This window comes from Cyprinus carpio, chromosome B18 (genome assembly GCF_018340385.1).
Source record: "Cyprinus carpio isolate SPL01 chromosome B18, ASM1834038v1, whole genome shotgun sequence".
Classification (NCBI taxonomy): domain Eukaryota; kingdom Metazoa; phylum Chordata; class Actinopteri; order Cypriniformes; family Cyprinidae; genus Cyprinus; species Cyprinus carpio.
This window is the reverse complement of record NC_056614.1, coordinates 4,213,881-4,231,353: the sequence shown is the minus strand read 5'-3', so window position 1 is coordinate 4,231,353 and position 17,473 is coordinate 4,213,881. Positions and strand designations below refer to the sequence as shown.

Sequence of the window (17,473 nt, the reverse complement as noted above, 5' to 3'; positions counted from 1 at the left end):
GGTTTTGGGGGTGGTTTTCTGGTTATGTAATGATAAAGATCATATTTGTTGGGAGAGACAGCTTGTTTACTTATCAGACATCATTTGCTGTGGTCCATCCATCCATCCATCCATCCATCCATCCATCCATCCATCCATCATCTATCACACCAACCTTCATTTCTTTCTATCTATCTATCTATCTATCTATCTATCTATCTATCTATCTATCTATCTATCTATCTATCTATCTATCTATCTATCTATCTATCTATCTATCTATCTATCGTTCTATCGTTCTATTGTTCTATCATTCCATCCTTCAGTAGTTCCTTCATTCTGTCTGTCTGTCTATCTTTCTATCTATCGTTTTATCGTTCTATAGTTCTGTCTATCACTCTATCGTTCTATCCTTCGTTAGTTCCTTCTTTCTATCTATCTATCTATCTATCTATCTATCTATCTATCTATCTATCTATCTATCTATCTATCTATCTATCTATCTATCTATCTATCTATCTATCTATCTATCTATCTATCTCTGTCTGTCTGTCTGTCTGTCTGTCTATTGCTCTATCGTTCTATCTATCACTCTATCCTTCATTTCTATCTATCTATCTATCTATCTATCTATCTATCTATCTATCTATCTATCTATCTATCTATCTATCTATCTATCTATCTATCTATCTATCTATCTCTGTCTGTCTGTCTGTCTGTCTGTCTGTCTATTGTTCTATCTATCATTCTATCCTTAATTTCTTCTATCTATCTATCTATCTATCTATCTATCTATCTATCTATCTATCTATCTATCTATCTATCTATCTATCTATCTATCTATCTATCTCTGTCTGACTTTATTTAATACTAACTATTTCATTCCTACCAATCCACCAACCTACCAACCAACACAACAATCTTCATTTCTATCTATCTATCTATCTATCTATCTATCTATCTATCTATCTATCTATCTATCTATCTATCTATCTATCTATCTATCTATCTATCTATCTATCTATCTATCTATCTATCTATCTATGTCTGTCTGTCTGTCTGTCTGTCTGTCTATTTATCTTTATCCTATAAAGCATTCAAATCTCTTCGGAAAACATGAATTAAACTGCTTGATTAATATGGATTAGTTTTTTTAAAGCTTAAAATTTTGATGGAATGGACTTGAAATAGTTAAATAGTTTGAGATTGTTTAATATGTAAAATATGATTCTTTATTTTGATTTATTTCCAGGTGAAACATAATACTTAGTTGACAGGGAATTAATTTTATCCATCAGGATTTGATAGGAGCGGTGAATGAAGGCTGTGATACAGTATTATTGACTAATATGATTTTTCCTCACAGCACATTATTCCTGTAATTAGACAACAGACGTGTTTGTGTGTGTCCTGTGATGGTGCATTTGTGACTTTGCACACTTAGTGGCATTTGGGTCAGTTGGCAGTGATTCATTTGCCGTCACTAAGATAGAACAGAACATCAGTGACTCACAGTAGGGCAGTAACACACAACGTCACAGCGCATGTGTTATGGCGAGAGTATTTTGAGGGCTTGAGTGCATCGTCTGATTGTATTTGGAAGCATAATCTCGCATGTTGTGCATACAGAACATCCTGTGACTGATTCCCTGAATGACAGATTTTGCACCATCATGGTCCAGGTATTTATGGACGCTGTGAGCCATGCACAATGTTCAGATTTGTCCTAGATTAACCCTCTGTCTCGCACAAGATTTCTGTTTATCTCTTTTCTCTCGCTGTGTTCATGTCCTCATGAGACTTACGGCTCATCCTTCTCTCAGTTACCTTAACAGTTTTGCCTCATTCTCTCTGTGTCTTCTCGCAGTGTGGGTAATTGGAGCTAGTGTGTCTCTGGGCGGGTTTGTTTGCGTATTGGGGTCTGTTCTCCCCTCTGGTCCTGAAAGACCTTTTCACAGAAATGCACTATGATGCTTCCTCTCTGCAACGCTGAATGAGAAATGGCTTGTTTGCATTATGAACTCTCATAATGATTTTGAAGGTCTCATATCATAATATTTTCAGTTATTTTATCTTTATCTTTCCCTGTAGTCCACCTATACAGTTACGGTTTTACATGCATATTAAGCCTAACACATGAAATAAAAATAAATGAAATAAACTAATAAACCTTTAAGACCTCTATGCAAATGCTCTGTTCACGTGAAATAAGTGCAAAAGCCTTTCACTAGTGAACATTTTGCTGGTGTGTGAACAGTGACATCAAATGCAAAATATTTATGCTTTTCTTATTTTTATATCATCTACCAGACAATTGTAAATGGTTTAATTGTAAATAGCATACAATTAAGTTTCTGAACACATTACGCTCAGTTCACACTTAAATATATTCTTTTAAAGTATATGTGCTAAAGTGTTCTTATTTTTCACAAGGGTTATCCTTATTTTCACTACGTTATCAGGTCCCAAAGTCATGACAAATGCATTGAAAGGGCTGGATTGATGTCAAAAATCAGTCAAGCTTTTTGGGTGCACTTATTTTCTGTGCCTGTCCTCTGTACACTATATTTTTTTTAACAAAGCAAAGCTGTTTTTCTTTGTCAGCTAAAGAAATTGGGAAACCTTCAAGCTTTCCTCAACAACTTTTCTTGGGATTGAAAGGAAACCTGTGATTGGATTTCCTTTGAATGGGTGTTCAGACATATATTCGTTGTTAATGTCATTTTGTTGATATTTTTTTGCTTTGTTGTCAGCTGTGTGGCAAGAAGGAACTGGCTTCAGAGAAATCATAATCAAATCCATTTTTCCTCTGAATATTAAATTTATTTCAACAGTTTATAGGGCAATTTAGAAGCATTGCCAGTATTTTTAACAGTCAGGATCTGGTATGAATAAAAAAGAAGCAACACAAGCAAGTTGTGAACAGCATGCATTATTCAAATAGTGTAATTTGCTTTAATAAAATCAAAAAGAAAAACAGTGTGGAACCGAGATTCGGAGTTAAATAATGAACCTGTAGAGCAAAGACCTTTCTGTGTGTGTTGGACAACACTGAATAAAGGTTTCTGCTAAATGTTGTCTAGTCTTTCAGAAAGACTGTATGCACACAATAACAGCTGCACAATGAGGCAAAATAAAACATAAAACAGAACATGAATGCTACACATGTTGGGATCAAACACTATTTTAAGTTGCTCAAACAGGCAGCAGGCCAACTAGATCTGTTTTGGCCTGTTTGCCACATAGTAGACCTTATTTTGCAGATTTTATACAAGTAAAATAACAATAAATAGTAAGATAATTCAGTCCGATGGGACGACTGTCCCCCACAGTATCATCATGAATCGTAATAACATTTTACAATATTACTGTATTTTTTTTAATCAAATAAATGCAGTATTGGTGAACAAAAAAGGCTTTTCCCAACAGCATTAGATGCTGGACATTTGTTGTATATCCATTTTGTTTTAAAAACTATTATTAAAAATGATTGCACCTGAACAACACTTGCAATGTGTCATGACAGAAAATGTCAGTACATCACAGTACAGCAGTAAGCATCTATTTTTGTTAAGAAATCATTCCAGTCTATATGAATGACCATCCAGAGTTTCACTCCCAGGAGCCCTAGGTGTCTGAGTGAGTCTTGGCAGATGGATTTATGGCTTTCACACTTTCAGCGGTGGAGCTTGAGCGTACAGTCTGAGTTCAGGGTCAGAGGCGTGCAGACCTGACTGCACAAGTGTGAAGAGAAAACCCCCGACACATGCCATGTCAGTTCCTCTAAGTCCATCACACTCTCAGGGTTAAAAACAGACTAGCCGCAGGGAGCTACCACAGCGGTAATTGAAGACCACCTACATAGGACTGTAAAAAGAGTTGCTATGGTTATTAAAAGGTCAGGTTGCTGGTGAAAGTGAATCTGTTTTATAACTATTTGAATAGAGGAATTAAATCATTGTTAGGACTGGAGAAACATGTAATACAGTTTTAGGAGGTCTAAGTCCCTCTTTATGCACAAAACAACCAAGATCTTATAAAGTTGTTGTTTGCGCTGTCAGATCTGTGACAGGAAGGGAATTCTCCAGTCTGTCTGCTGCTGTTCTGTGAATGTGATGCCGAGTGTGTGGTTCAGCTGGGAGAGATCAAATCCCTTCACAAATAGCAATTTTTACTGCCTGTCTTGTCTACTATATATATATATATATATATATATATATATATATATATATATATATATATATATATATATATATATATATATATATATAACATTTTTTAACTCTGATGCTTCCACCATACTGTCACATTTGGTTGCTGCCATGTCAAAGAGAAGCAATGGTAACTCGCCATAGATGCAGTGTTGTAGATGGCGGCATGGTTTGGTTACTATAGTCATACATTCATTTATAAGAGGAAATAATTACAATGGGGAAAAAATGGTGTAGTATTAACTTTTAATCAGTTTTCACTCTGAAATTGATAGGATTTTTTTTTTCTTTTTTTCTTTATTAAAATAAAATAAAAATAAATTATTGCAAAATGTATGCCAGTAATCTTTATTATTTACAATGGAAAATGATTTATAGTGTATAAATTTACTAAGTAATCCCATCAGGCTGAATTTACTATTTATAAATACTTTGAAACAATTTCCCTCAGAAATTTGTAAATTTACTATTTATTTTACTGTAATACACTTACAATACACTTGGTAAGTAATAGATAAAATTAAACATGAAATTTTGAAGAAAGACTGAAATAGTATTTTCTTAGCATACTCCAATGATCTTATTAGGTTTTTTTTTTTTTATGACTAAGAAAAGTTGTAAAAAGTCAATTTAAGCTAAGCCTCCAAATAATTTGTTATTATTAAAACATCTAAATATTTCTTTTAAATGACCCTCAGTGGAGAAAGATGCCTGTTACCCTCATAATGGTGTAATATCCACATATGAGCTGACTGGATCAAGCTAAGTTAAACTTTGACCTCTTGAACTGTAACTGTGGAAACAAGTCAAAGGGCATGCCACGGTGGCATGGAAACAGTTCATAGGTGCTTTGGTCTGACATCTGCACAGAGAGTGATAGCCAGAGGCGTATTTGAGCCCAGAATGTCATTATCTTTAATGAGACTCACAAATGTGCTGCTCTTTTCTCAAAGGCTATTTGGTTTAATTGTGTTTACTCTTGGTATTGGTCAGACAGTAGGTCAGAATAAACAAATAAACAGCCCATTGTTCACTCATAATTCACAGCCCAATTTACCAACTGGGAAATGTTATAATGTAATACGTAGTGTGGCAAATCAGGAATATTGTGTGGAAAAAGCCAAATATAGCCTAATATATGGTATATAGATGGAATTTTGCAGAATGTCAACCGCAGCATAAAATATCATCTGCTGCTTTCTGTGACTGATTATGATCTTCAGTTTGACCCATCTAATTTCACAGAAAAGCAATATCACATGTAATTTCATCTCTTTCTGTATGGGTGGACTTCATGTCCCTTTAAAGTCTCACCCTAAACTGTTTGTTGGTGTTCTATGTCTTGGAATTGAGCTATCTTTACCATCTTGATATCAGAGCGATGGGGAAACATATAGCCCTACAGAAATAGAATGAAACCACATTTCACACTTATATATGGGAATGATATGATGCCCATAGTGAAAGACAAATTGGAGAATTTGCAGATGGATAGTTGATGTTGTATGCCATCTAAAATTATTTAAAGGGACAAGTCCACCCAAAAATAAACATTGTCATCATTCACTATCCCTTAAGTATCACTGGAATTGTTTGAATATTAGTTGAATAATATTTGTACTAGGAAGAAGAAAAATTATTTGCTGTACCACAGGATTATTTAAATTTAACATATCATGAAAATCTGAATTTTCCATGTTTAAGTGCTATAATCCGGTCCCTGGTGCATCTACCAACCCAGAAAATGTGAAATGTAACAACCCAGCCTTTCTCTGCAAGCATGGGAAAAAACGAACCACTCAGATTTCACTCCCACCATGAAAGGGGATCTTATTATAATATTACTGCCCCTTCATCTGCACATTTCCACCCACGGCACCACCACTGTGTTTTTGCAAGTGTCAACAGTGTACCAGTTCTAACGCCATACAAAAAGTTAGAACAAAGCATGCTAACTGTTCTGTCGTTGACTGCACTGACGAGCACAGAACACTATTTAGAGTGCCAGCCTCAGAGCAGACAAGAGAGCAGTGGATTTATTGATCTATTTACTGTATATCACACAGATCTAATATAAACACAATTTCTTTCCCAGCTGTTTACCTTCACAGACATAACCAACTGTTTTTGTAACTCCTGTGTGTTTTTAACATAAACTTGTGTTTGAGCAGTTTAAGCGCAATAAGAGATGAAAGAGAACTTTAGTACTCACATGCCATGTGTCAGAAGTTTAAACTAATATGGGTTAAAACACATGATTTCAGTGCGATAGACATCACAATCAAAACCAAACACATGTTTTTAGCAGAGCACTGTTCTGGAAAAGGGGGCGGGGAGCAGCAGCTCATTTGTGTTTAAGGAGACATGCACGAAAACAGTCTTACTGCTTCCACTCAAAATAGGCTTTTTCAAAATGATATAATACATTATCTGTTGGATGTTTTGAGCTTAAACTTCACAAACACATTTTGGGGACACCTGAGACTTATATTACATATATTATACACACGGGCATAATAGGTTTCCTTTAAGTGAATGACAAAAATAAATAAATAAATAAAACAAACAAACATCTTAATTCAATAAAAATCATAATAAATGAACAGTAACCCCTCATGGAAACCAAAAATATATATTTTAACCTAAAATCATGAATGTTTTGTGAAATTAAAAAACCCAGGAATTAAATGTCCATGTCAAACACTTGGATCCATGTGCATTCATTTCATTACTCTTCATTGAAAACCTATTTGCAGTACATTTGCAGATACGTATGTGTGCTTAAGAGGACATTTGTATACTTAATGTGTGTGTGTGTGTGTGTGTCTCACATTTGTCTCATAGCAGTCAACTTCCCTTAATCACAGTTATTCTATAATCTGGCCTGATATTGTTTCATTGTGACTTTCTTTGAAGTCAGTCCGCTCTCCATAATATTGTTGTTTACACAAAATGGCCCCATGTCATAGACGGTTGTCATGGGAACACCACATTCGGCCCTGAGGCTTTGTATTATGAAGACGAAGGACAAGAGTACACTCTGTGTTGTTAGCTCTGTCTCTTACATAAATGGATTATGCTTGGAATAAAACAAAAAATTGATTACCTTCGCTCCACAACAAGAAAGCCAATCATAAAACACGAAGAAAATCGGCCGCGCAATCATACGGCAAGCTAATAATGTTTTCACACTGTTCATTTTGGAATCGATTGCGATAGCGTCGGTTTTCGGTCTGTCCTCAGATGAGACTATGCTCTGACTGAATCCTCTGAAAGCGTCTATTGTGAAACTGCGTGTGTCTTACCTGAAATCCATCAGGCATACAGCCAGAGTGATGCTCATTAAAGATGACAGCTGTGTGTTTCTCTATTCTTAGTTGTCATTTTCAGAGCCCACCACAAATAACAGGAGATGTCGGGGACGTCAATCAAAATGACACCACGCTTCAGAAATATTAATCTAACACAAAATCCTCAAAAAAGTTTTGCTCGGGCGATAGACTTGGAATCAATACTCAGTAAAGAGAGAAGACACCCTGTTTCTTTTGTGCCCATTTCTGACATGATTTACCAATGATTTAACAGCAACCGAGCTGGGCAAAGTATACACCAATTTATTTTATGCATCGACAGTTAATTCTCAAACGCAACGTTTAACAAATACTATCTTTTCCCAAACAGACAATTGATCAACACTTTTCTTAGGCTACATTTTTAATAAATAGGTCACGGTTGGAAAGCAGACCCCTTAGGAAAGACAAATAACAAATTAGATCTCAGTCGTTTGTTTCGTAGAGCAAATTGAGACTTTTGCTGATGTTTCCCACTTATCCAACTAGATCTTGTGAGTATTTGTAGAATATATCTATACAAAAAGGTAAGATGATTAATATAAATTTCATCATAAAATCATCAGGGAAAAGCTGATGTTTCTTGCTTGTCCAGTGTGATCTTGAGAGTATTCATAAAATATATCAATAAAATAGTAAAAATGTAGCTAAATATTTTTGTAGCTGTAAAATAATGTTTTACATGCTATTAATATTTTCACATATTTTAGCATTTATCCAAATGTACAAAAAATAAAATTAGTTTTTATTAGTGCTGTTAAATGATTAATCACGATTAATCGCATCCAAAATAAAAGTTTTTGTTTACATAATATATGAGTGTGTACTGTGTATATTTATGTAGATATAAATACAAACACATGCATCTATATATTTAAGAAAAAAAGTTTATATATTAAATATTTTTATCTATAATATAAAATATAATACTATAAATATATAAATGCATATAAATGTAAATATTTTCAAAATATATACTGTATGTGTGCATATTTATATATACATAATAAACACAGTACACACTCATAAATTATGTAAACAAAAACTTTTAATTTGGATGTGATTAATTTGCGATTAATTGTTTGACAACACTAGTTTTTATATAGATCTCAGTTATTTCTCAAAGAAATCAGTGAGCAAATTCAAAATACCTTTGTTGACGTTTACTGCTTATCCAGCATAAAAATGCAATGTCTATGTTTAGATCTATTGAAACATACAAAAAATATAAGTGTTTGTTTCTGTAAATGTTGCATATGAAGTACTAGTTTCAAAAGTGATCTCAACAACTGTGCTCAGATTTGCCAAGATACCAACATCTGTTTTAAAAGATTGAATATTTCAATATAAGCTTAAACATTTGTCATTTTTAGAATCAGAATCAGAATAAGCTTTATTGCCAGGTATGTTTTCACATACGAGTAATTTGTTTTCATGACAGAAGCTTCCACGGTGCAACAGAATGACAGCGACAGAACAAAAACAGATAAATAAAAAAATAAAAAAATAAAAAATAGAACAAGTAAATAAGGAATAAGAATATATAAATTGACAATTGTATGTGCAAGTATATTATAATAGACAGTTTTGTATGAACAGGTATATTATGTGCAAATTTGAAGTGTAGACTAAGTATGTGTGTTAGATAAATAAGTGTATGTGTGTATAAATAGTGCTGTGTGTTCCACAGTTATTGTCAAATGTTCATGAGATGGATTGCCTGAGGGAAGAAACTGTTTCTGTGTCTGGTTGTTCTGGTGTTCAGAGTTTTTCCCAAGAACAAATTATTTGAGCTATGCTATTCACATTAGTTTTATAGCTCTTTTATACTATTTATGCCAACAAGTTTAATTTCTTCTTAGTAAGCTTTTTGGGGGCTTTTTTTTCAGTACAGATGCTTAGAAATGAAAAATGATGATCTCTTTTGTTTCTCCTAGACATCAGTGATCGGTTTAAAACTTTTGCTAGCTAGTGTTTCCTGCTTATGTTGTGAGTATTCGTAAAATATATCTATACAATTATATAATCTGTTTTTTAAAAAAGTCATAATAAATAGTAATCTTTCACAGAATCTAAAAAAATACACATTTTACCTAAATCATGAATGTTTTAGATTTTTTTTTCTCTTAACATTTCCTGCTTACATAAGGTGATTTTGAGTATTTGTACTGTAAAGAAACTGTAAAGAAAGTACCTAAAAACATTGTATGCAGCTTCAAATATGTTTATGATACTGTTAATATGTTAGCATCTATCCAAACAAATATAAATGTATACAGAAAAATGTACCCATAAATGTTATGAATGAAGAATTCTGTGTTAAAAAGACTGAATATTTCAATCTGAGCTCAAATATTTGTCAGATTTTTCAAAGACCAAAGACCAAATTATTTGAGCTATGCCTTCACATTCATTTCATAGCTTTTATATGCTGTTTGTATGCCAACAATTTCCTTTCTCTTAAGGAATTTCGAGAGGAACATCTTAGGCAAAGATGCTTCACTTTTGATAGCTCTTTTCTGTCCTCTATTCAGTCTCCTGAGGTGTGAATGACCAACTGGAGAGGCTGCAGCTGACCCGTTCTGTATTTATACAGTGATGTTTGTAATCTCTCATGGATGATTGTTGATCCTAAGTGGCATATGGTGCTGATGAGGGTCACAATGTCCACAATTTGCAATCAAAGTGAACCCTTGAGATGTCATTAAATGAGTCAGTACAGCACACAATCAGGGAGCGATCAGCTGTGGACTGACTGCTGGAGTGAAAGGTGACCCTTCGGACTTCATTTGGCCCCTGAACACTGAATTTTAACATCCACTTGCAGTAGTTATTGTGAGAACAACAAACAAACTAAAAAATGTTACTTATGAGTCAGACTGTGCATAAACACTGTGATGTTTCACCACATAATATGGGCTCTAGCAAACAAGGAACAGCAGATCCAGAGTGAGCTTTGAGTGAAATGGAGGTGAAATTACAGACTGTAATTATACACACTCATGTGATCACACAGGAAAAATGTCTTGCTGGAACAGTGAGTCTTTATTTAACAGTCCTATCAAACATTTTATTACAGTAAACAGTATATGAAAAACTATTATAACATTTCCCTTTTCTGTTAGTAATAGAAAGGTTGTAATACTCTCTCATACAGCAGTGGCATTTAGCAAATACACATTTTTAACATTTAAACAAGGCTTTTAATATGTGATCAAATTTTAATTTCATAAACCTGGCAAATATTAGCAAATCTAACTAGGTCTTCAGAAGTGTGCATTTGAAGCCTGCATAAAAAAAAAAAATGTTTGTACTCTGTGTACTCCCATCAGGCACAGGACGTCAATGTAACGTCAGGTTGACGTTGGACAGATGTTGCATTTTTGGATGAGAATGAAAATCGTGTTGACATCAGTATTTGACTGGCAATTTGACATTGACTTAAAGTTGGATTTTGGTTACACAACCTAAAAACAACAAATTTCAATATCAGCTGACGTAGATACTGGACATCAAATTAACATTGACATTGGACGGTGAATTGACTTTGAATTTTGGTCACCTGACACTGCAACCAAAATTAACCAAATATCAACGTCTTGTAACATTGTGTGCCTGCTGGGCTGAAATTAACATGATCTGGTCTTAATTTGAGAAAATAAGATTGCTGTGTTAAGAGATTTACCAAATTACCCAGATTATTAAATCCATTGAAAAATACTAAAATGACCATATTTTTACTCTGACATTTATTGCACTTATTTGTAAATGACTGCTTCTTTATTTTGCTCTCTGGTTAGATGTTAACTACTGTACATTTCATTGTCATTGTATTCAAGCTTTGCTCAATGACAGTAAAGGTCGGAAATTTTCCACACGTTAAAAATAAATACATCCTCACGTTGTGTTAATCACCTTTACACACTGCCTCTGAAACTTTTGTCTGTCATAAAAAAAAAAAAAATAATTGGATTGAGTTTGATTTTCTGTGTTTTTTGCATCCATAGTATGCATCTTGAGAGGAAAGGATGATGAATACGGAAAAATAAATAAATTAAAAACACATAAAAAAAAAGTGTGCAAGGGCTTTAAAGCTGAATTGAATTTATACATTTTCAAATGTATTCCTAATTTAGTAAATATTTTGTGAAATAAAGATACAATTCATTGCATCCTTAAATGAAAGCAACTGTATTTAGAGTTTTGTATTTTGCGACTTACGTGTACAGTTAAGTAAGTAGAATTCTCTGTCATAATTACGGTGCTGTACACTTATATTTGTTGCTGCCTTAAAGCAGTCCTAGCGGAATTTCGTAGTACAAGTTCATCGAACTTACATACAGTACTTCAGGAAAAGACATCTGGAGGGAGGGAGAAGGGAAAGAAACAGAAGTCATTCACTAAATTAAAAGTGAGAGTACCTTCAGAATGACTTTGAAAATGAATTTATAAAAAAAAATGAAAAATTTATATTAAAGAGATCTCATATGTGATTTTTCTTTTATATGTGACTTCTCTCATAGTACATTTTCATGTTTATTCATACATTTTGTTTCAGGATTTTTTGTAGATTTTGGTATCACAGTTTGAGACAAAAGATTACTAGTGTCTTCTTCTCAGGAGAAATGTCTGGGAAGCAGGAGATTGGATAAACTGTTGTCATACTAAAGAAATCTCATTTGCGGTCTTTTCTGATGGACATACAAGGAATGTATGATGTCTATTTGAACGTCTCCGTCCTCCATTACTCTCTATGTGTGAACGATACTCCGACTGTCTCAGGGAATGACATACTGTCATGTCACATTTCATGCTCTGTTAGAGCCGCTGCCAACATCTTTGAGGAGGAGTGAGAGCCATGATTGAGATCAGATATATAACGAGATACTGTAGGTTGTCAGGATTCTGTCTGTACGCGTGCTACCATGCCGTTTTATTATTGAGTTCAGGCCTAACACACCTTTATGGATTGAAATGTGAGAAAAGTAATATATATTACATTACACTGCCGTTTAGAAAGCCAAGACGTGCATTTAAACTTAATTACGGCGATATTTCTTGCTTGCCACTGGTTTGATTGATTTTGCTGATTTATGCACAGGAAACTTTTAAGTATATAATCACATTAGCATCCAAATGAAACCGTATCGCAGCTTCTCACAATGAGGAATTTGGTAAATTTTCATCACAGCTCCTCAATTATTCATTTTCAGTGTTTCAGATTGCATTTGATCTTGTTTTTCAGAGCAGCTCACTTTTTAACTTCAAGAGGCATGTCTGAGCTCTGAGTTATCAACTATGGGAGGGAAAAATGTAACCCATTTAGCAGAAAGCAAAATTCGCTGGCATCATCTGCAGAGAGAGACAGGTTGAATGGCATATTTTAACATTAACTCAGCAGGCCTAAGAAATTATGTCTATAGATGCTCTCAAACGCTTCTTCAGCAAATGTTTTCTGAGTCATCCATTCAACTTTATTCCATTAAAAAAAAAATGCAGACAGATTACAAGGGAAAGAAGGTAACTGGGTTCATGCAGGGATCTTCACTGACCCTAGAAGCAAACTTCACTAATTTTCACACATTTTATTGTCATTTCATGCTGAATTATTTGTGAGCAACCAGAGTATCAAGTGTTGGTACTCACACACACATGGCTGTGCATATTTGTGTGAAGTTGCGTAACCCTATTTTGCCACTTGAGCAGATATTTCCCCCTCTGCTGTGTGTTCAGGTCCTCAATTTAATGATAGAGGAAAAGCTTTAGGATCAATTTCATTTAATGCTTTTGCCACAGATATTTCTTAAAGCAACAGTGCTTAGCTTTTTCGTCACCTCGTACCCCCAGGGCTTTCCCCGCTGAATTATTCAATCAGTGAGCAGGGAAGCGTGGGTAGCAATAAGTCGTTAAAAAAAGACACCCACTTTCCTCTGTCGATTTCTACCTGAATGAGTGCTTCACTTTCTGTGTTAGGACTCACTCAGGCAAATGGACCGTTTCTTCTGACCGAGCTGACCCTGTACCCCCCTTCTGCACTTCCTTACATCTAGTACACTTCACTGACCGTCGGGCACGGCCTCCTCGCTCCCTGCAGAACTGCAGACAAAGCACTTTCGATTAAAGTGAAGCGCAACGCCCAATGAAACCCTTTGAATTTGGCCACAGTAGTGGGGAAAGTCTCTAAAAGCACATTGCAGTGCTTGAAAATGGATCCATAAAGTTTAACTTAAGAGGAGGACTTGTTTAAAGGAGTAGTTCTCCTAAAAGCCTGTTATTTTGTCTGCAGAACATAAAGGGAAAACGAACTAGGAATGACATCAAGGACATCAGTTCTGGCACAATGTGTCTGTGCACCATTTTCCATTTTTGACACCAAACAGACCATTACTTGACTGCTTCTATTTACATACATACAATTATTTTTATTTTATTTTATTAACGATTTTTGAGGGGAGAACAAGTCATATTGATCCAACTACCATGCAGGAATAAAAAAATAATAATAATGATATTGAAGACCACTGCAGACCCTCATGACTGTTAGGTTAGTATTACTCTCTTACAATATTAGACAATTTGACCTTTTGACCTCTAAAATGTTATATATCCTTATATATATAATAACCTAAATATTTATGAATTATAATTCATGATATTTGTAAAAAACAAAAAAGAATAAATTTAATTAATATGCCTATTAAGCAACAGTAAAGACATTTATAATGTTACAGAAGTTTTTGGTAACGCTTAAAGCCTTTATGTATAATGCATTATAAAAGTAGTGATAATACATTAATTATGCCTAGTAATGCACCTTATACTGTATTGTACAATCTCATGAATAATTGTAACCAGAGTTAATACATTATAACACTTATCAATTCATTGTTATACTTTGCCATTTAAATTTAACTATAATTATTTATGACAAGGTATAATGCATTACAACGCACATTTTGAATAATTATAATGCTTTATAGACTAACACTTAATAATGCATTATACATAAAGGCTTTAAGTAAAGTGTTACCAAGTTTTCTATTTCAGAATCTTTTGTACTATTCATCAAAGAATCATAAAAATGTATTGTGGTTTCCACAAAAATATGAAGCAGCACAGCTGTTTTTAACAGTGATAATATAAAGACATAGCTCTTGAACACTGAATCAGCATATTAGTAATTGCTGCTGCAAATTCAGCTTTTCCATCACAAGAATAAATTACATTTTAAAATACATCAAAATAGGAAACAGTTATTTTAACAATATTTCACAATATTACTGAATTCTTTCAAAAATGTGAAAAAAAACTTCATTCAAACTTCAAAAAAAAAAAAAAATTTTCTACACTAGCCTCTTATCATTTGTAGGTCACTTTGGATTAAAGCATCTGCTAGATTAATTAATTTAGTATTTTTTTTTTTACATGCTTACACCACATGACATTTTTAATTTCATTAAAGTTTCTAAGAATTTTACATTTTATTTATTGTGGTTATGATTATGCTCAATTGATGCAAAAAGCAACTTAAATTATGGTCTGTTCCTCACATAAATTATGCTCTGTTCCAGACTTGGAACAAAGTCCTTTATGGTGCTTTAAGCATTTTTTTTGAGTTGGACAGATGTCATTGTATGGACAAATAGCTGCGTGAAGATGCTTCAGATTCTCCTTGTGTGTTACACAGCATAAGGTTTGGTTGAGGGCGAGTACATTTGGGTGAACTGTCCCTTTAAAAGAGTTCGTCAGACAGCAAACTTATGCTTGATGGCAGTGTGCAGCCATGCACTGTGCACCTCCTACTGATACTTCTCCAAGACAGTAGAAATGATTTATTACACAGCAACTGCAAATGCAAGAGGATTCGAGGCAGTTAAGGATGCCGGCACAACAAGGCCAAGTAGTGCTGTGAGTTTTAGGAAACATAGGAAGAGTCTCAAGAGGCGCATTGATGTAGTTGAAGTAGGTCAAATGTCAGCAGATAGCTTGTGTGTGCACATACACTCATGTCGGCTCCGCATTTATTGACCAATGAGCACTTGCCACTGATACGATGAGTGGCCTAAATGGGCACAACAGATATTAAATCTGTCCCTGGTAACCAAGCACATTCTCCTCGGCCTTGTGAAGTAAGAAAGATATTTTCAGTTAGTGAGTTTTAGGTTGCTAAGTGACAACTTGCTAAAGTGTTTGCAGGTAGAGAGACTCTCTCAAATCGAAAACTCACAGCGGGACCGGCAGCGCTGGAGTTACAAGCTGATTCATTCCTTTTATTCCTCTGTTGCTGTACTGTGGACTCTATCTGATCTATAAGAGGTGGCGGAGTTGACCTTCTCTCGCATTTCTATTAACTTCCTTTCCTTGCTATAGAGGAATCTGTCTATCGCCCGGCTGAGATGTTTTTACACATTTTCAATGTGGAGGTTGGCAGTGTAGATGCAGTATATACTGTGTCCAAGAAAGCTTTGGGGTTTTTATTTCCTGTGAATAGTTGTTTGTTCACTTCAGTTAAGTCACATGTAAATGGATGCTGAGCTGTAAGTAGCTAACTGTTGGCTCCCGTCCATCTTTACCCAAGTAGTATGCATAGCAGGAAACAGATGTGTTTTGAACTTTTTTTTGTGTGGCGTAAATGTGTTTACATTTGACTCACAATGACAGGGTACAGTGTATTATGGTTGTTTGCTTTGAATAGAGGGATTTCTGTCTGTATAATCATCCTCCCTCTGCAGAAGAAGCCACAAGCTGAAAATATAGTTGTGATGAAACACTTATCAAAAGGAATGGAACAGAATGAAGTTTATTATCAAATGCTGATTCTTATGCACAGCTGCAGAAAACAAGACCATGTGATTGACAACGGGAAAAGTTTTAGAGCGACAGATTAGATTTTTTTTTCCAATGACAAAAATAAACCATTGTTACTGTGTACTACTATTATAGTTTTCATAATTTTGGATTAGTTATAATATTTTCTGTTTCCATTTTAAATTTAGTTTAATTTTTAGTAATTTCTTTGCGTCTTTGTCATTTTTATTCGTCTATATCATTTTTTTTGTTTTTAAATAAATGAAAATGAGAAATGTTGCATTGGCAGCTAGCTGTTTTTTATTAATTTATTTAATTTTTTTCAGGTTAGTTTAGTATTTAAGCTAAAGTTTATTTTGTTTCAAGTAATTGTTTTTTTTTAATGGTTTTATTTACATTTTTAGTTAACTACAGTAATTCTGAAATAATGAAAAAACGTGTAGAGGCAAAATGAAGCTTATCATTGTATGTTTCATATTTCCTCAGGGGCCCAACAGTTTAAAATTCATAATTATTAGGATAATACATAGCTTAATAATTAATAAATAACAAAAATAAAACAATAAAACATTTTGCTAATAGCTTAAAGGGACAGTTAAAAAAAAAAAAATTTAATTGTCATCATTTACTCAACCACATGTCTTTCCAAACCTGTATGACTTTCTTTTTCTGCTGAGCCAAAAAACATATATTGAAGAATGCGGGTAACCAGACTTCCATACTATGGAAGTCAATGGCTACCAGCAATTGTTTGGTCACACACATTCTTATTAATATCTTCTCGCCAATAGCCTCGAGGTTAGTGCTCCGACATATAGTGTAAGTGCACTTGCAGTGACCCGAGTTCAATTCCCATCTCGTAGTCCTTTGCCGATCCCGTTCCCCTCTCTTTTGATGTCTACTGTCCTATCACATCAAAGGCATTTTTAAAAAAAAAGCCCATATCTTCTTTTTTGATTAACAGAAAAAAGTAAATCATTAAGGTTTGGAATGGTTTGGAAAATTTTCATTTAAAGGTGAGCTGTTTATTTAAGTACTTAAACTCTCAAGATGCATTTAAAATAAATCATTTAAACCGCAGGGATTCAAATGAGAAATCAAGTTGGATCCACAGCACAGCGGCCT

The 17,473-nt window shown here is 34.2% G+C and overlaps 1 protein-coding gene across 2 annotated transcripts in view; it reads left to right on the top strand.

The window, feature by feature from the left end:
* The first annotated feature begins 1,556 nt into the window (after positions 1-1,556).
* LOC109084092 (LARGE xylosyl- and glucuronyltransferase 2) overlaps positions 1,557-17,473 on the top strand; it is a 96,235-nt gene continuing 80,318 nt past the window's right edge. The window contains exon 1 of one of the 2 annotated variants that reach the window (XM_042743527.1): positions 1,557-1,661. In XM_042743527.1, coding sequence (XP_042599461.1) covers positions 1,653-1,661 — 9 coding nt within the window. In that variant the 5' untranslated portion in view covers positions 1,557-1,652. The remainder of the gene's footprint in view (positions 1,662-17,473) is intronic. The other variant, XM_042743526.1, reaches the window with a different exon arrangement.